General features: G+C 43.4%; 1 protein-coding gene across 45 annotated transcripts in view; it reads left to right on the top strand.

The window, feature by feature from the left end:
- MAGI1 (membrane associated guanylate kinase, WW and PDZ domain containing 1) overlaps window positions 1-19,882 on the top strand; it is a 293,011-nt gene that overhangs the window by 259,366 nt on the left and 13,763 nt on the right. For 23 of the 45 annotated variants that reach the window (XM_040646359.2, XM_040646368.2, XM_015293281.4 and 20 more), the window contains 6 exons: window positions 2,304-2,520; window positions 8,072-8,149; window positions 10,899-10,990; window positions 11,699-11,891; window positions 14,692-14,985; window positions 19,018-19,221. In XM_040646359.2, the coding sequence (XP_040502293.1) occupies window positions 2,304-2,520; window positions 8,072-8,149; window positions 10,899-10,990; window positions 11,699-11,891; window positions 14,692-14,985; window positions 19,018-19,221 (1,078 nt within the window). Of the gene's footprint in view, window positions 1-2,303; window positions 2,536-8,071; window positions 8,150-10,898; window positions 10,991-11,698; window positions 11,892-14,691; window positions 14,986-19,017; window positions 19,222-19,882 lie in introns of all 45 variants that reach the window. The other 22 variants (XM_040646380.2, XM_040646381.2, XM_040646379.2 and 19 more) reach the window with 6 other exon arrangements.

The following is a 19,882-nucleotide window of genomic DNA, read 5'->3' as shown; positions in this document are numbered from 1 at the left end:
AGTCAGGCAGGGCCGTTCTTACTGCCTTGGGCAATTTAGTGCCCTTTCTCTTGTCTTCAGCTCCCAAACTGAGACATTTCAGCCTTTCTAAACATGTTATTGTTGGGAAAAACAACAGTCCCTCTGAAGAAGTTTTCCCCTGTTTCTTGCAAAATGTCTCTGTATTTGCAGTTGCAACCCTAGTTTAATTAGAGGTGGTTTTGCTTGAGATGTGCTGACACTTCCATGTGCAACTCAAATAGAAAACAGAATTCATAGCTTGTTCAATATTTAGGTCTTCCATATCATAAAGTGAGAGAGCTCTTGCAAGTTCCAACTTTGTTTCTCTTTAAATCAGAAAGTTTTCAGAGAGTTCTCAAGATTTCCCCAGTGGATGAATGAATCTTAGTCCCATCTTAGTTCCCATACTCCAGGTTCTTTAAGCCAGCTATTTCCAGGGAGATTGGCCTGAAGATTCCCAGGATGCTTTTAGTTATTTTAGTAGTTTGACCAAACAAACAAAACAATCCAGATGGTTGTAATGTGGGTTAGGTTGTTGGGTTTTTTTTTTTTGCTTTTTTTTCTGTGTGTGTGTGTGTGTGTGTGTGTGTTCCTTTTTTTTTTTTTTTTTTTAAATTACAAAGGAGTGACTATGTACAGCATAGATGGTTTTAAACTGCTGCATTTAAAGACTGAAGGGCTGCATGTGAATTAGCTTCTTTTACCACTTAAAAAGCTAAAAATGTTTGAAATCGGTTCAGATATTTGTATTTGAAAGTCTGTGGATGAGTAATCGCAGCAGGCATGCTTTGTTCAAAATTACTTTAAAGGACAAAGGCATTTTCACATTCTAGTCAATCGAGATAACATTTTAAAAAGTGCTAGTGGTGGAACAACAATGTGAATGTGAGGCTGGAATGTCAAAACCATTTGGACTTTTTTTTTTTTTTTTTTTTTTTTTTTTGTCTTAATGTAAACGCAAAAATATGTGCAGTTTGAAAACCAGAAAAAATTATTGTTAAGACTCAGAGAAGGGCATGCTGGTATGGTGACTTTCTCCTCGGTAATCAGTTTGTCCCCACTGTGGAGGAGCATTGGCCACCTGAGGTTTTGCATTGGGTGCAAAGGAACGGGTCCTCACACCCGTGTGCACTCAGCCCTCCATCTTGCCATGCTCTGCTCCCTGCCCCATCTAGGTTTGGTATGGCAGCGTCTCTCAAAGCTGAGACTCCTGTTGCAGTGTTTCAGTCAGCAGGTTTTATTTTTTCTGACTGACCACTTTTGACCAGGAAATTGTGGATGTTGTAAGGACAGCACACTAGTTCCCTGTGCTGGAGCAGGTGGGAGGTGGGACTCAGCCTTGGTGCCAGGGTCATCTCCATTGAAAAGCCTTTGGGGAGCACTTTATGAGGGAGGACTTTGCTGCATACTGAGTAGTACAAATCATAGAATCATTAAGGTTGGAAAAGACCACTGAGGTCACCTAGTCCAACCACCAGCCCATCACCTCCATGCTCACCAAGCTGTATGTCTCTCTCTGCAATGCAAATGTGATCTGTGCTTCATTTGAGCACACCGTTGTAAATTTAAGAATTATGTACCCTGCTTAGCTAAATATTGAGCAGACAGAGCTCTTGAGGTACTGCTTTTTGATAAGCTTTGAATTAGGGGCAAGTATTTTCTCCTCTCCTAATGTGCTCAATTAAAACAAAGAAATCAAACCATAAGTAGACGTTCTCATGTTTGTGAAGGTCTGCTATAATCCTCTGGATGCTCTGGGAAGCAGAGACACGAAGTTGGCACTCTGTTGTTAACCCACTTGCAGTGTGGGGGCTGCAAGGGAAAAGTGTTTCTCGTAGTAAGGACTGTGCCTGGATCTGTTGCAGGGAGCTGCTCAAGTTCTCACAGTGAAATTTGGTCGTATTTCTGTTTACTTGCAGGCTCAAGTCAGACTTTAATGTGATCTGAGTAGAAGGTGGTTGAGTTTTTCTGACTTACGTAGGAAGACATAAGTGCGCTGAAACTTGTAACCTAGAATGAGATTGAGGTTTGGTTTATGTGCAAGATGGAGAACTGCATGTTTTTTTATGATAAATGACTTTGTTTTGCATATCTCTTTCTGTCAGTCTATCAAAATGTGTTACCGGGGAATTTAATTGTACCCAGCATTAACCGGTGGCAGCAAAACTGTGATTTATATATTTACTTATGTGCACGCAGAAAGCCTGATCAAAGAAGAGAGAAAAATTGATGGAAAACACCCACTCAAAGACCAATAACCGTCTGTTCTCTCTCTCTCTCTCCGCTTGCTTTCTTCCTTACAGCAACCACTTGAAAGGAAAGACAGCCAAAACAGTTCTCAGCACAGCGTCTCCAGCCACCGCAGCGGGCACACCGCGTCCCCCGCTCACAGCACGCAGGTGCTGCCGGAGTACCCCGCCGCCGAGCCGCCGGCTGCCGACCAACCCGACGCTTCTGGGCAGAAAAAGCCAGATCCATTCAAAATCTGGGCCCAGTCCAGGAGCATGTATGAAAGCCGACGTGAGTATAAAACAGGTGTGGTTGCTAAGGCTACGGCTACAGCAGCTGCGCTCTCTATATTTTCTTTGCAAAGAGCTGCGTCTTTTAGATCTATATTGCAAATAGAAGGCTTCGGGGTGTTAATCTATCTGCCAGCGATGCCTGCCTGGTAGAGGGGCATTTTCATTTCTGGTGAGGAATGAACTTCGATCATCTCCAGAGAGAGGTGCTTAGACCAAAGCTTAATACCAAGAATCCCATTAAAATTAAAGACTGCTCTTTTTATCTTCCCTTTTTTTTCTTTTTCTTGCTTGTAAATTAAGCTGAAGGAAAATTTCCAAGTTTATTATCCAGATCCTGAATTCTTTTTTGAGGTTAAGACTCACTGACTGATATGCACAGGAATTTCTGTGAGGAAGGGAAGTATTTAGTTTGCTGAAATTCATATCAGATGCTTTCCAGTCTCACTCTAGGGAGGAGAAAATCCAGCTAAGCTATTTTACTTTGACCAAAGCAGACACTGTTAACAATGCAGATATCAAATGCATATTGTAAATGGCTTTTATGGCAATTAATAATCTGCATACTTGGCTAATAGTTCAGAAGGACTTTGACTCTTCTCCAAGGCTATAAATATGGTTTCAATCAGTTTCTTCTCTGCAAACAAAATAAACATTCTGGCTTTGGTTTAATTGCTCTGCTGAAGATGATCAAATCTGCAACAAATTCTTAAAGAAAGAGTTAAAGAGTTTTAGGTTCATTTCCAAGGGCAGTAGTTTCTGTAGTTACTGTTAAGGGAGATTCAAAGTCTTGGTACCGTAAGAGTTTACTTTCATTCTGCTAACAGGAAATTGGTAGAAATGATCTGAAATGAACACTACCTCAGAATGAAAAATGACAGGACTGTTTTTTTTCTAACCAAATGAATCACTTCTAGATCTTATGTCCTGGAAACATTAACAATGAGTCACGGTTTCTTGGCTGAAGATGCATCTCTTCAGGCTGAGTATCTCAGCCATGCAGTTTGTAGGTGTCTTAGCTTCTGTGCTTTGCTTCCTTTCCCTTTCCAGGGGTGAGGTGTGCTTCTGACCACAAAGGCTCTTGGGCTGGCTGTGCTGGTCTACAGAGAAGTGGTGGGACTGAACTTGTGTGCGGGTCTCATTGAAATGGTGAAAATGAGCAAAAAGAATAGGGGTAGGGGTTTCAGCCCCACAGAGCTGTGGGCAGAGCACCTCCTAGCCCTGCCTAGATGGCTGAGGCCAGCTCATGGCTCCAGCATCACCCTTGCTCAGCTCGCGTTCCCATAGGCATTCTACAGGCATTGCCTCTGAACCCCTGCAGCTACTTCGCTAATTTCTAATTAACAGTTTAACTCATACTAATTAGTCATTAGTATCAGCTTAGCAGCATTAACTCCTGCCTGTCTTTCCCAATAAAATCCTGAGGCTGAGGCGGAAAAATCCTGAAAGGCACGTTCAGGCTGTCACCTTCAGTGTCCTCCTTTAATACCACATGCTAAATCTCTCTCTCTTTCCTCAATGGCTGCCAGTATCTCCTAGCAGTTTCGTCCTTGTTTGTGAGCAGAACCCTTCCAGAGTCTGTTCCTCATCTTTTGACCTGCTGGTTTCCCACACCCATCTCTCCCTCGGCCACAATCCTCTCTGCTTCAGCCTTTTGCTGTGCTGGCTCTGCTCTGCCCCTGCAGCTTCCCTCCTGCATCTTTCCATGGCCAACTTCTCCATGTAGTGAGGTCAGTCCTTCTCTTTTGCTTCAGTCCATATCTCCTGCCTCTTTTCCAGATGAGACCTGCCTGTTTGGACATCCATGCTTTGCTGCCAGAATTTTGTCCTGTTGCTACTTCCTTTCCAGGAGGGTGTATTTGGAGATTTACTGGTTTCATACATCCATTTCTTCTTTATGAGAATGTCAAAAGTGCAATGATATCGTGCGTCCTTGCACATGCCACTAGGAGCGTCTGAGAGCTAATGAGTTTCAGCCTCTAAGCTGAAGTGGAACATGTTCCCTAGGGATTAGCCTATGCTCTCACCCTGCACTGATGCTTTGCTGCACCGAATGGAAGGTGAAGGAAACCAGTAAGGCGATAGCCTACATGAACAAGGCTGATAGACACACTGTATTTCTTCTTGTGGTCTGATCTCGAAGTATTACTGATGGTTTCATTTATTGATCGGGGGTTAACTCTTTCTCCTGCCCCCAGCAAGCCCTTACCTTTCATCCCACTCATCAATCTTGTCAGTGGAGATTGTGGTTCACAGCTGAAACCCTGCACCTCCTCGGCCTGAGGAGCTTGGGGTGAACCGCCGTGTTTCCCTCCCTGTATCCGATCTGCGTGAAAAGTGGACAAATATCGGCTGCCCTGTGAAAAAAGTGAATTATCCCATGGAGACTCACTCCCCAGAAACCACTTGTAGGGAGCACCACAAGCTGTGGGATGGGAGAAACCATTCCCTGGGCCTCCAGCTTCACTGTTTCCTCCACCTGTGTGATTCTTTGTGTTTTCACCCAGCTGCAGTTCAGTTCAAACCCAGTTCCTCCCTTTGCCTTCTGGTGGGGCAGTCATAGTTCTTTGCTTGAGGACCTGTTCCCATTGGCTTTGAGGCTGAGGTTGGCATCTCTTCTCCCTTAACATCTCCTGATTTGGGTGATAGGTGTGAATCTCTGAATTCTTCTGACAAAGACATGAGCAATGCTAAGTGAGCATCGGTTGCACAGCAGGGGGATGCCACCCTTGTGCCACTGCTGAGATTGGCTGATGCATCCTTTGTCTGGGGGTTTGAATGAGTCCATGGTGCCCCAGGTTGGCTCTTGTTGCTGACCAGCTTAGGGCTTGCTGCCTGTTGATTCATTGCCTTACATTTTCAATAAGCCTGAAAGGGATAATACAATGGTCTTTCAAAAGGCAGTGTTTTGAGTCCCCAGCGAGTGTACTGAGAAACAGAAACAATCCTGTGTTGAAATACATGATGAAGAAGAGAGAATTTCAGAGCATTAGATCATCATCAGTGTTTTATTTAGTTGCATTTGAATCTAAAGAAAACATAGTGCAGTTTTTCAAGTGCAGTTGACATAAAAAGATGAATTCATTAGCCACAATTCAGCCAGAATTTTTTTCCATCTAAAAATAATAATATAAAGAGGCTTAATTCAACATGTGAATACATTTTCTCCAGGATGTTTCTAAAAAGTACTGAATCTCTAATGACCACCTACTGCCTTTTTGACTGGGAGTGCATCCCACTGTTATTAATGTTAATGGTGTGGACATGGGAAGCACACAGGCAACCATTTAATTTTTCAGGATTGGTAAAGTGCATTCTTCATTTCTTTGACTTCTTTTTGGATCACCATTTAGTAGAAGAGAACTGTATTTGACTTATCTGGCTTGTCTCACTGGAGCTGTTGGCAGATCAGAATTTGGTTCAAAAGTGCTGAATAACCCATAATTTTGTATATTTTTCAATTTTCCCAATGCATCTTAATGTCAGGAAGCATTCAGATTCTGTGGAGGAGAGCCATTGACATTGCCTAGGGAAAAAAAAAAGAAAAGAAGAAAGGAAGAAGAAAAATAGAAAAACTAAGCTAGAATTAATAATGCAAAGCTAAGTGATGGCTCCATAGCTGTGCCCGGGCTCTGGCTGAACAGCAGCAAAATTGAACTGCAACCTTAAGGTCCTTCACATGCTGCTCCCCTAAGTGGGGAGATCAGCCCTCCAAAGTGCTCAGGGCTCAGGCTGCTGTCCAACAAAGCTTAATTTTAAGCTGTAAACCGAAAGGGACTTGGATGCTTTAAGGCTAAGACTGAGCTCAAATGCTCTGCTGCAGTATGGCCCTGAGTTGCAATGCTTGCTGGATTAAGGCTGTCAAGAATAGCCAGCCTTGTGGTGAGTGAATTTGAAAACAGATCTTTTGGTGGTGGGAACAAATGCACTCTTCGCTGGTGCAAAGTTTCAGCTGCCTGAGCTCCTCTGGATGGGTAACTTGCTGCTGCCCATGGGAGCTGTGCTCATGAATCAGAGAGAGGGATGAGCCCTCAAGGCTTAAAACATGGAGCAGTTCCAAGGCCCAGGAATGATATGAGTGAAGAGCACTCGGTGATACAAACAGTAATTGAATAGTTTAGGAGAGAGCTGCAGTTCTGAAATCTTGTACTGTTTTATTGAAAATATATTTCTATAATATGCTTTTTATTTTTCAACGTATTATTAAACTTCCTCAAAGATTAACACAATCTGTTGTCAAATTTTTCTCATGTGGCCTGATTGCTTTGCAAAATACCATATCCTACATATGGCCATCTGTCAAAACAGCAGTGACAAAACGAATTAATCTGAATTGCAGATGTGTTAATGAATCCCTTTGAAGGGCTTAAGCATTTAATTAAAAGCAAAGCAGAACACTATGGATAATTGTTAAAGCTTTTAAAATATTCTAATTTATCTTTAATATTAGAATTTTATTTTCAGGCACGTGATTTATTTGGTAGGATTTTCTCTCCCCAGATCTAATTAAAATAATACAAACAAGATGTGACCTCAGTGTGTAGCATTCACTCGTTAGCAAGTATATAGAATTAAAAATATTTGCATAGTGGAACCAAACATTCAATACTTTCTAAGTTAAATAGAAGAGAGAAACGCTTGCAGGAAATTGCAGCCACCTTCTGGTCAGGCTGACTTAAAGGCAATAGTGAAGGGCCCCTTGCTCGTTTATTGAGTGAATGGGGGACAGCACTTAGAGCTGTGCGCTTGAGCACTCAGATGTGGAGGATATCTGGTTAGGAGGGGCCTAATTTTCGTGCAGTGGGATAGTTTAGAAAGTGGGGCTCTTCTGCGAATGAGGAATCTCATGGGATTTATGGCAAAATCACAGGTATTTTCAGCACCTAAACTCTCCAGCAGCTCCAGTGAGGCTCTCCATTTGTAAATTCAAGTGTGTCCTTGTATACTTTACTGAATCTGGGCCTTAAAACTCTTGCATGCTGCCAAGATGTGAGTCACTAGAAGTGTTGCCGCCTCAAATGAGAGCTAGTGACTAAAGCAAGCTCATACTGGTATTTCTGAATCCGTCCTTTCTTGAAGCTGATATCAAACAGAATGTTTTTATATGCAACGTGATAATTTCTAAACCTCATATAGGAGAAGTTTAATTAAAATAACCCCTAATTAATCACTGGTGTCATTGTTCATCACCATGCACTTAGAATTGCTTTTAACGCTAGAGAAAGAGATTTCCATTTAGAAAACTTGCTGTGTCGTGATGTTGATTTTTGTTTGGTGGAAAAGTATTTTAAGGACGAAACGATGAGTCTCAAATATGCCTGCATGCATATGCATAAATGTATACATTCATATGGGTGTGTATAATGTATCTACATGTACACAGACATGTACAAGTAGATGTAGAAATTGTTATGTAATTATCCATAGAGCTATAACCTTAGCAATTATGTGCATGCAAGCCTAACATGATCCATACAGTCAAAATTAATGAAATGAACTAACAAGAAAGCAGATACATTAAGCTTTGCAAAACTGTAAAATTAATATTACAGCTATGTCACCTTCGCCTGCAACTGGACTGAGCAAGGGTGAGAGAGAGAGAGAAATCAATTCCACGAGTTTTGGAGAATGTAAGACTGTGCCGGGAATGTATCTGTGTCCCATGCTGTTCTGTTCTGGTCTCATTGCTGCTCCGTGGTGGGGCCCTTCATCACCAGGGCAGTGTGGAAGGTTGGCCATGGAGGTGCAAGGCACTTGCTTGGCTGCACACTGACTGGTGGTGGTGGGGACATCACCTTCCTGTTTCCATCTTGAACCTGCCCTCAGGGCTGCAGCACTCACACCTTCCATCCCTTCTTCTAGCCCCAACACAACACTTCTTACCACGTTTGTAAGGCTCTCCAAGCAGTCTGGTTTAGGACAAGATTAGCAGACTGGCAAGTTTTACCCCTTTGGGCTGTGTACATGTTTATATCATGTCAAGGTGGTAAGTTGTTATGAATTTCTCCTGGAGACCAATTTTTTGTTCATTTTAAGCCTAAGAGTTCAGCACCACCATGAAATTTTCCCTTTAAGTAGGGAAGGTGAGGCACAGGGCACAGGTTGCCCAGAGGGATGGTGGATGCCCCATCCCTGGAGATACCCAGGATCAGGCTGGATGGGTTCTGAGCACCTGATGGGGCTGTAGGTGTCCCTGTTTCACTGCAGGGGAGTTGGACCAGGTGGCTCTTAGTGGTCCCTTTCAACTAAAACAACTCTATGATTCTCTGATGAAGTGCTGCTAATGTGATTCTCCAGCACGGCCCCAGTCAGCCATGTGGCAGCACGGAGGTGGATGGGGTTTTCACAGTGCATCGCCTACTGCAGAGCTGGAGCAAGAAGTGGTAAAAGGAGTTTTGTTGGGTTTGTATTCACGCTGTGTGTTGCCTGTGTGTTTGTTCTATCTGTGTTTCACCTTCCTGTGATCCTTCAAGCAGAAGGAGCATCCTGTGAATGAACTTGCTGCTTTGGGTGTAGATGTGTGTTTTGTTGGCCCCACCGCCAGACCTCGGTGTGCCACTGTTCCCTGCAGCCCCTAATTGGCTCATGGTGCCAAACCGGGAGCATACGGCACCGCTCAGCAAGGCTGGAGAGATGACAAATGGGAAGGTGTTGAGAGAGGCCGAGAAAACAGGCCCACGCTGCAGCTCACTGCAGAAGCCATTTTGCCTCTGACAGATCCAACCTGGGCTATTAATTGGTTGGGGCCAGCCTTTGCCAAAAAAGCCTGCAAAGTGCTGGAGAGGCACTTCCCAGTGTGTCTGCTCTTCATACTCCCACTCACTGAAGGCAGTGACAAACAGCAATTAATTCATTGTCTGAGTTCTGCTGTCGGGCTGTCCCTGCGATGGCAAGCTGCCTTCAGCCAAACTGATGCGCAGCAAAGGCTTCCAGCGTGCTCCTCACCTGGTTAGTCTGTAATTGTAGCTGGGCAGAAATTACCCTGTAGTTCAGCAAGGTAACGTGCAGAGGTCTCAAGCTTGGTTTATAGCTGCAAATGCCTAAAATGTGAAAAAAAAATATGCAACAGTGGCTAGGAACCAGTTTGAATGAAAATGCCAAACCAGATATGTGCCTGAGCACTCACCTGTTCTTGCAATTTGCAGTGCTTTCGGGTCCTGAGTTCCTACTTTTTAAACCTACTGATAAGTCACTGAAGAGAAAGCATCAGAGCCAGCCAAAAGCCTTAACACTGAAAAGCACCAGAAGACCAAACCCAAACCAGCAGGCACTGGTGGTGTAAAATGCAGTGAGGGCCCTACTGGACACTCCGCATTGTTAATGGAAAACAAATCCTTTATCTGCTGATAGATACAGAAATTTAGATCGTGTTTTCTTGAATGTGTTACATCCAGTATCTGAGCTGCACCTCCTGAAATTATGTTTCTGGCTGATACACTTTGCTTTCTTTACTAAAGCTATAGGCAGATGACTTGTAAAGGAATAGCCTTTTTGATCATTAACTATAAATTTTGGGAGGGGATTGTTACAGAATTAGTCAATGTTATAGATACCCACTAATAAATATTAAATGAACCTGAACTTGTCTTCTGATATGATTTAATGTTAGCAATTAATTTTGCATTTTAAAAAAGGGATGAAAGCAGCCATGAATAAGTTAATATGAAACATTTCTGTTCAACTGCACCTCAAGGTTAGTGCTTCGCTGTATGTAATATTCATTGTAAAAACCTCGCTGGTGTTCCATACTAATGAGTAGGTAAGGCTGGTTTTTCTTCATGTTTCCAGCTGGTTTTGTCTCTTCAGTGGTTTTATAAAACCCATACACGAGCAAGTGGAAGTCTGGAGAGCTGCACTGTTTCCAGAGGAACCCTTCTGGTTTACATCAGTCAGGGATCTGTCCCCTCATTATTTAAAGCAGTGTCAGCAGACAGATAGCAAACTATGCTTGTGAAAGTTAATTAAAAAGAAGAAGTTGGAACAAGTGGCTCTTTTGTCTCCAGTGAAAGAGGAGGCAGCTGTATTGTTTCTGGCAGAGTGATTCTGTGTTGTACACACACATGTATTGATGGTTTGGAAGAGGCTCTTGCACTGGGTAATGGTGCTAATACCGATGGAAGGAAAATGGACAGTGATAAAATCACAATTAGACAACTAGAAAGTAGAAACCATGGAATAATTTTTCATAGTGATTTAAGTAATAATCCTTTACTACTTAAACCTATAAATATTCTTAATTATGTCTGAAAGTTCAAGACCACCTCATTTAATGATTAAAATTGTGCAGCAGATTCTTCTACATATACATCAGAGTAGTCCTGATATGGGTACATAGTTTGTTTTCTTATTAAAACTAATAGCTTTCTTTCTTTCCTTCAGTTCCAGATTACCAAGAGCAGGATATCTTTCTATGGAGAAAGGAAACCGGTTTTGGATTTAGGATTCTGGGTGGAAATGAGCCTGGAGAACCTGTGAGTACATCTAGAAGTGGGCTTGTTTTAACTCCCCATGTCTTCCAGAATCACAACAATAGCACAAACAAATGTGAAGAGCTGCGCTGTGGCATCCTTGTTAAAATAAGTAGTGGGCTATGATTTAATATATCTCACAGCTCCTCCCTGCTGTCTCCCCAAAAACCAAACTCAAGTCCTCATATCTGATACGAGTTTGACTTCCATTGCTACTCCTTTCTTTTCTTTTTTTTTTAAATAGACCAATAGCTCTGAAATGGATTGGACATTGGGAAAAGGTGTCCTGGGCAGGTTTACAAGCAGTTTCCATTAATCCCTCTCATACCAGAGCAACTCAAAGCAAACTGGTGGACAGGCTAATGGTACTGAACTTGTAAACCCTGGAGGCACCTGGAAGGATAACTCAATCTCAGCTCCCTGACAGGAATCTCAGTGCTTTTAACCACTGGTCACTGTCTGGTTGAACACATTTCCCGAGGCTGTCTGTCAGTAGAGCAACTGGACAGCCTAAAGCAAAAAGATGTCATCATCCTGGTTGCAGTTGAACATGGGGCTGTTTTCCACACTAGCAATAATCCTGACCAGTTGCCAACAATTTCTGGTCCCCACTAAATTAGTGCACCTCTTGCTTCCAGCTGGCTAGTGAGCATTTATGGTTCTCATTTATCGTTCTTTCTTTCTTCCTTCCTATTTGTGCCAACTTGTCAGATTTACATCGGTCACATTGTACCGTTGGGTGCTGCTGATGCTGACGGCCGCCTGAGGTCGGGTGATGAGCTGATCTGCGTGGATGGGACGCCAGTGGTCGGGAAATCACACCAGCTTGTTGTCCAGCTTATGCAACAGGCGGCCAAGCAAGGCCACGTCAATCTGACCGTCAGGCGCAAAGTAGTTTACACAGGTAGGCTGCGGTGCCCATCAGTGGGATGGATTTTCTTGCCAGCCTCCATCTGTTCAGCAAATGATTTAAAGAACAAAAGCTCCTCTTTGTAATGCTGGGAAAGCTCAGGAATGTGCTGTTACTCTTGTGGCTGTTCTTAGCCTTTTGTCTTTTTTGTTCTTAGTCAAATAGGTATCAAATATTTTGTTCCTAGTCACGACTGTCTCCATTTCACTTGTGTTTTCTTGTCTTCATAGTTGTTTCTGTTAAAACTGGGAAGTGTTCAGTCACAGCATATCCTTTACATTATATATGTTAAATACATAGTTCTCAAGTTGAGGCATCTGCAGAAAAACAGGTAGTGATGTACTTCAGGCTTAAAGAATATTAATACAACAGATTAAAAATTAGACCCACAGTGGAGGCCAGGACTGGAGCAGTACCTCTAAAACACGTCTTTATTCTTATCCAGGGCTAAATGCCTTCCACACAATTAAATAAATGTTCACTTCTTATTTCTTTCCTTCTTCCCGTTGTGGGTTAAACGCTGAGTTATATCCCTGCTCTAATAGCCTACATGATAGGCGTGTCTGTCATTCCTGACAAAGAGAGGGAAGTTGTAGGAGATGAGGGTTGAGAGGAAGAGAGGGGCAGCTGAATTTTGGTATTGTCTTTGTGCATGGATTTTATATCTAGTTTTACAGCATCTGGGCTGGAAATTATGAAAGATTTAGATGCATGAAAGATTCTGATATAAACCCTTGCTATTTCATTCAGAGGATTGTGCAGAGCTATTTCTGTGTCATTTCAAATCTGGACGCTTACTCTAGGATAAATTATTCAGTATCCCTTTATTTCACCTTCTGTTTGCAGGCTTTCAAATTCCAGCATAACTTTCCTGTATTTTGGTACCCTTACTGCTCTTCTCATCTACATGCCACTAGAAAAAGTGTTCACCTAAATGGGTACTCATGGCCTGAGATCCATATAGGGGGGATGTTTATGCACTCTTAATATGTAGAACATATTAGTATGTAGAATATACTCTTAATATGTTGCATATTATGTGTTTAGTACATACTTAGAGTATGTAAGTGCTCTCATACTTCATCGTGTACTCTCAAGAATATTTTAAAGTTTGTTTTCCTTTGGATTGTGGGTTTACAGTTTGGATTTTGTTTGGCATCTGTTTTGTTGTTGCTGTTGCTTTTAAGATTTTGATTTACCAGACAAACTGGAGAAGCAACAAGCAACCTGGTTCACAGAGTCAGGCATTCCGTAGGGGCAGGTGCAATATGTTGCTCTCAGCTGCAGAATTGGACTGTGGAGATCTGGCTGGGTAATCAGAAGTGGAAATTATCATGGGCCACTGTTCTTACCTGGGGTTGGCTCAGGTAAAGAACAACATAGTGCTGGAATGTGGGCAGTGGGGAGCTCTCCTGCTTTCCCAGCAGATGATGTCTCAGCTGCAACATGGTCCGGCACTCCAAGAAAGATATGTTTGAGTTGGAGAGGACCCAACTGGAGCGAGTCCAGAGGACCAGGGAGAATAAGGAGAGCTTTTGAAAACATGGTCTGCAAGGAAATATTGAACAAATTGGGATTGTTTAGCCTAAAGCAGAGAAGGGGGAGGAGGTGTTAAACTCCCTGAGACTATAAGAGGCTGCCGCAAAGAGGGAGAGAATAATATGTTCTCCATATGTCTGCGAGATAAAACTAGAAATAATAGCCTTATGTTGCAGCAGGGAAGATTTAAGTTAGATATTACAACCAATAGATTGCCTGAGGAGATATTTAACAGCAGATTAGACAAACATCTGTCAAGACTGACAGTAAGTATAGCTGGCCCAGGCTTCAGCAGAGTGTGGACTAAGAGATCTTCTGAGATCTTTTCAAGCCTTGTGGCAGCTGATTAGATTTTAAACTAATACCAACTTCACTTGCTGTTAAATACTTGTTTAATATTAATGTTAACGTTAATAATGTTTAAAGATTCCCTCCAACTGTGCCAGGCTGTACAGATGAAAATTGCTTGTTTTTCCATCCAGAAAAGCTTAGTTCACAAATTATTTTGGTATAGTGTGGTAGTTATTTCTAATCAAGATCATGTTAATTAAAAACAATCAGTGCTACCCAACTGGTGGTTCAGTCTGGAGAAGAGGAGGCACAGGGGAGACCTTATCACTCTCTACAACTGATAGGGAATGGCTGTGTGTTGCACCAGGAGAGGTTCAGGTTGGATATTAGGAAAAATTTCTTCTCAGAAAGAGTGGTAATACACTGGAACAGGCCGTCCAGAGAGGGAGTGGAGACACCATTCCTGGAGGTGTTCAATTAAAGGGTAGATGTGGTACTGAGGAGCCTGATCTAGAATGGATGTATGTGTTGACAGTTGGACAAGCTGATCATGGTGGTCTTTCCAACCTTAATCATTCTATGATTCTATAATTCCATGACATATGTAACTGAAGTGGGGATATGGTATCTAAAGGGACAGCTTCGACTTAAAGTAATCCAAGCTGAAATGGCACAGAGCATCCGTGCATGCAGCAGTGTGCTGAATGGCTCTGCTTATGACAGTGGAAGGCTTTGGCTGCGTGACCATACAGGAGAGGATGAGGGTGTGTGGTCAGTGCTGCCATTGAGCAGAGCAAGCGCTAGGGAAAGGAGACGGAGGACAGAACCCTTGGTTGTTCTGGCTTTGATTGATGGATTAAAGCAGGTACTGTCCTTTTTTAATTCTTTCTGTCAGCACACAGCACTTGTCAAGCACTGAACAGCACAGCTTGCTCAGACACTCGTTTTTTTTTTCATTCCCCAGTCCCCAAGGCAGAAAACGAAGTCCCATCCCCAGCCTCTTCCCACCACAGCAGCAACCAGCCGGCCTCGCTGACAGAGGAGAAGCGAACGCCGCAGGGCAGCCAGAACTCCCTCAACACCGTCAGCTCGGGCAGCGGCAGCACCAGCGGCATCGGCAGCGGTGGGGGAGGCGGCAGCGGCGTGGTCAGCACCGTGGTGCAGCCCTATGATGTGGAAATCCGCCGTGGTGAGAACGAGGGCTTCGGCTTCGTCATCGTCTCGTCGGTGAGCAGACCGGAGGCAGGGACGACGTTCGGTAAGTCTTGGGGTTTTGGCACGCGCCTCGAGCGAGACGCAGGTTGTAGTGCTACAGCTCAAGGAGGCAAGTGGGGATGTTTAATTAAAAGTCACGAGCTTGCCTTAATTTGTGTAACTAATAGTTTAATTAGAGGCTGAGACTTAGTAGGTGTTTGTCTCCTGGGTTTTGTTCAGCACTGAGTCACATAAAGCAGAATGAGAAATGCCACCCGTGGCCATTCTCAGTGCGGGCTGGACCCTTTCCTGGGGTTTGCTCTCAGAAGAGCTGCCAGGGGTCCCCTTATAGGTGCTGTTTTCTGATGCAGAAAGGGAACAAGCAGAAGGAAATATGTCTTCTGATGGCAGAATTGAGCCATCACTGAAAGCAGTAATGCCTCAACTGATGAACTTCTTTTTGGCAATCAGGGATTATTCTTATCCTCATTACAGAATGAGCATGCTGATAGATGGGAAGTTTTAACTAATAGTCCTTGCTAGTGAGACATAAAATTGAGGATTTTATTATTATTATTTTAAGAAAAAACATGATTTTTTTTTACCCATTCCACCTTGTCTTCTCCTCCCAAACCTGTTTCTTCAGGGTCGGGAGATACAATGCTCATGCAGCATCACACATGGTATTCTGTGGCAGGGGTGGCTGTGTTTTGTTCTGACCACTCTCTTCTGCTAGACAGGTGCTTGTCAAACAGGCACTAGTGAGGTTTCAGAAGGCCAAGAGCATGGTGTTGCCCTTGAGTCAAGGCAATTCCAGATAGGAGTACAGACTGGGAAAAGCACTCATTGAGAGCATCCTTGCAGAGATGGACTTGGGGGTCCTCGTGGATAAAAAGCTGCACATGAGCCTTGCAGTCCAGAAGGCCAATGGTACCCTTGGGCTGCATCAACAGGGGGGTGGCAGAGGGTGAGGGAGGTGGTTGTCCTTCTCTCGTGAGGCCCCTTCTGGAGTACTGTGGCCAGGCCTTGGGCCCCCTGCACAATTGGGATGTGGGGCTGTTGGAGCAGGTCCAGAGAAGGGCCACAGAGATGATCAGAGGGCTGGAGCATCTCTCATGTGAAGATAGGTTGAGGGAGCTGGGCTTGTTTAGCTTGGAGAAGGCTCCAGGGAGATGTTATTGTGGCCTTGCAGCTCTTGACAGGAGCTTACAAGCAGCAGGGGGACAATTTTTTTCACGGCCTGATAGTGATTGGACAAGGAGGAATGGCTTTAAACTAAAAAAGGGAAAAATTAGGTTAGATCTTAGGAAGAAATTCTTTATTCAGAGGGAGATGAGGCCCTGGCACAGCTGCCCAGAGCTGTGAGTGCCCCATCACCAGTGGTGCTCAAGGCCATGGATGGGGCCATAGGCAGCCTGAGCTGGTGGGGGGCAATCAGCCCATGGCAGAGATTGGAACTAGATGATCTTTAAGGTCCCTTCCAACCTAAGCCATTCTGTGATTCATTACATGACTCTATGCTTGTCAAGTATTGGTGCAAGAGAGGTGTGATTCTGTTTGCCCAACAAACGAGTTATATATTGCAAAGCACTAATAAGCTGGCTTTGCAGGTGTGCACAGGGCAGCCTCCTGTAGAGCAAAAATGTCACTGCAAGGGGGAAGCCATTCTGAAATGCTCCTTACCTCCCTTCCCGTAGTCTCCAAGAGGCAGCATCCGCTTTGACTTCATAGGGGAAAAAATTGCTCTCTCCCTGTTGGTCTGTGATGTGTGTTGTGCATGGAGGGGGAATTGAAGAACAGAACAAGTGCTCTGGCCATATTTCCACTGTGTCTCAGAGCAGGGCTGTGTTTTGTAGACAAAATATATTGCAGTCTCCATGTGAAGCTTGAATGTTCCTGGGGCATGCAGGTTCTGGGCAGTCAGAGCAGCAGAGGTCGCAAGGATGAAATGTCCAGTGTAGACCTCATCTAATGAGCTTTGTCAGTTCTCAGGTGCTAGCTTGCCTTTATGCTGTCCTCATTACTGGAAACTGCTCTTCCAGAGTGGATATTTTGGTGCCCGAACACAACAGTGCAATGCAATATTGATTAAACTGAACTCAGTCTAAACTGGAGAGAGAGCTTTTATCTTCTGAAAGCATTTGCAAACATGCAGTAGTAACTCTTGCTGTATGAAAACCATTCTATTTTATGCAGAGAAACCTTAATGTGAGACTGTGAAGAGTTGTGTTTGCTTTAGCCCAAGATACTCTCTAACTGGAAGTTTTCTGTGCAGGGACTCCTCATGGAGATCTGTTGATCTGTGACTGTTTTTCCTTTATTTTTTTCAAGTGTATTCAGCTTTTTCCCAACACTCTGCATGAGATGTGTTCCCTCTCCTGTGTGGTGCTTGCTCTGTACTTGCTTTGTAGTTTTTTCTTTCATGAATAGTATGTAGAGATGGGCCAAACTGGTTCTAAAACTCACCTTGATCACTTTGGTGTGTGCTGGGCCATCAGTGTCCACGGGGTTGGGTTGAGTAAGAACTCATTCCTTACTTCAGGAACTCGTTTCAGGTGCCTTTAATGGAGCCTTTAAACTGAATGGGGTTTCATATTACCAGAAAGGGAAACTTTCTAACATCACAATAAAACAACCATAACAGAAAGTCCCCCAACCATTTGCAACTAACATTAATGCTTTCTGCTAGTTTTCATCACACCTTTCCAACCTTGTTCTCTCACTTCATGTTCCTTTTCTTCTTTATGGTATTTCTGGTATTTCATGCATGCAGCAGTGTTTATCTCTAAAACTACTAATCAAAGATAACAGCACAGATGAGAAAGTGCATCTTGAGGGTGAATGTATCATGTAGCAATGAGTTTGGTATCTGTATTTGCCTTCCATTTTTTTTCCTGCTTTTCTGGGTGTAGTTGATCTCATTTTCTAATGCTTCTTAACCAGAAACATAATTCTAAAAACATGAAGGATGAGAATCTCCCATCATCTCCTGAGTTCATGGTATGAAAAAAAAAAAACAACACTTCTACATGTATATGTGAAGCATTGGATGACCACTCTGCATACCTCATCCTTTTCACCATTCCCAAGGGCTTCATGCCCATATAGGGAAGCCAGATGGAAACCTAATGGGTTTATTTGAGTTATGTTTTGTATCTCCTGTGTCCCAAATCTGATTTTGAGGAAGACTCTGTGTCTCTGGGGCCAAGCAGTTATGTGGAAGAGGAGGCGAGTCTTGTTTTCAAAACACATTCATCCCAAAGTGCTCTTGCTCTGCGTGTCAGACATCTTCATGGTTCTGCCTGTGGTTTTAGAGGTATTTACATTAGAATGCCCTTATTCCCATCCCTATGCCCTCCTGGATTGTAGAAAGGGAAGAGTTAACAGGGGCTGAGGGGGATGCCTGCACCAAATGGGTTACCTTTGTCGGTCTTGGCCCATCTGTAGTGGTCCTGTGCCTTCCCTGGTAGTACCTTTGTTGCAATGGAAGAAAAGTATTCTGTGTTGCTTCCCCATCCGGCGCTGATAGATTGAGGCTTCATGGTGGAAAGGGAGCCACACTCCCTCCCAGGGCTAGAAGGATTTAATCTTTCTAAATGAAGAAAGAACAAAACATTGGCAGAGGCTTGAACAGCAGTTGATTTAGAGAGACTCAAGAGGCTGACACCGATGTAATCTTGGAGGAGGAAGGTTGTGTTTTCAGCACACAGTTTCAATTTTTTGGTACAAAAATGAAATGAGGATTTGGGTTTCTCTGGGGCTGCTAAATGCAGTTGTAGTCCCTAAAAGCTCACGGAAATCACGGGGGAGGGAGATTTGAGGGATTAACAGACACCTTTTTGTAAAAGAAGTATTGTGCACTCATACTAGTTGATTGCCAATGTTTTGAACACTGGCAGCAAAGCTATCCTATAATAACTTTTGCTTGATGCATTAATTAATTAACCCTTAACCTTCTCTTTCCCTTTTCAACCCTTTTTCTCCTTTTCCCCTTCACCATATTCCCACGTATGTAAACAATTAAAACCAAACCAAACAAACAAACAAAACAAAACAAAACAAAACAAAAAAAACAACCCCCAAACCAATACAAAAGCGGGAAATGCATGTGTGGCCATGCCTCACAAAATAGGTCGGATTATTGAAGGGAGTCCCGCAGACCGCTGTGGCAAGCTGAAAGTAGGCGATCGCATCTTGGCCGTCAATGGGTGCTCCATCACCAACAAGTCGCATTCAGACATCGTCAACCTCATTAAGGAAGCGGGAAACACCGTTACTCTGCGCATCATTCCAGGAGACGGTAAAGTATCTGTTCCCTGCTGTCTTTTCTCACCCTTTTGTTGCTTTGTTCCTGGGCTTTTCTCATCTGTCAGAGCTGCAGAATCGTAAAGAGTTCATCTCCCTCTTGGGGAATTGGAGCCAAGGGGTTGTGAGTGTTCCATAGCTGTGTTAGAATTAGATAGCTTATTTTTTTTTTTTTTCCGTAGCAGTGCTGTTTTCTCAACAGGGCTAAAGGGATTCTCTATTTAAAAAATTATTATTATGTTCCCTTCTATTGTGTTTCTCCAAATATCTCCTTAAAACGATCTCTAAATTTGATGCGCATCTTGGTACTCTTTGGTTTGATTCTTAGGTTAATAGTACAGCTTTAGAATGTTCGAGAACCGCTGCACACTCAGTAAGTCAGTATGTGGGATCCCTGAAGCTTTCCCCAGTCTCTAAAGAGATCACAGAAAGGGATAAACACTTTGTCGTGTTTTAAGCTGTTTGAAAAGAAGATTTGTTCTTATTCTGCGTAAGTTGCTCTTTGAAGTGATCTCAGCGCATTTGGAAATGCCTTTATTAATGGCAGCGGCTCTGGAGATGCTTTGCAGCTGATAAGGGGCTCCCCTGGACAGGAAAGATCTCATTGCTTCTGATGAGAGGGAACGTGCAGGATCCCTGATAACGTGCTGACACTT

The sequence above is a fragment of the Gallus gallus genome, chromosome 12 (assembly GCF_016699485.2).
Source record: "Gallus gallus isolate bGalGal1 chromosome 12, bGalGal1.mat.broiler.GRCg7b, whole genome shotgun sequence".
Taxonomy (NCBI): domain Eukaryota; kingdom Metazoa; phylum Chordata; class Aves; order Galliformes; family Phasianidae; genus Gallus; species Gallus gallus.
This window is presented reverse-complemented; position numbering and strand designations above follow the sequence as displayed.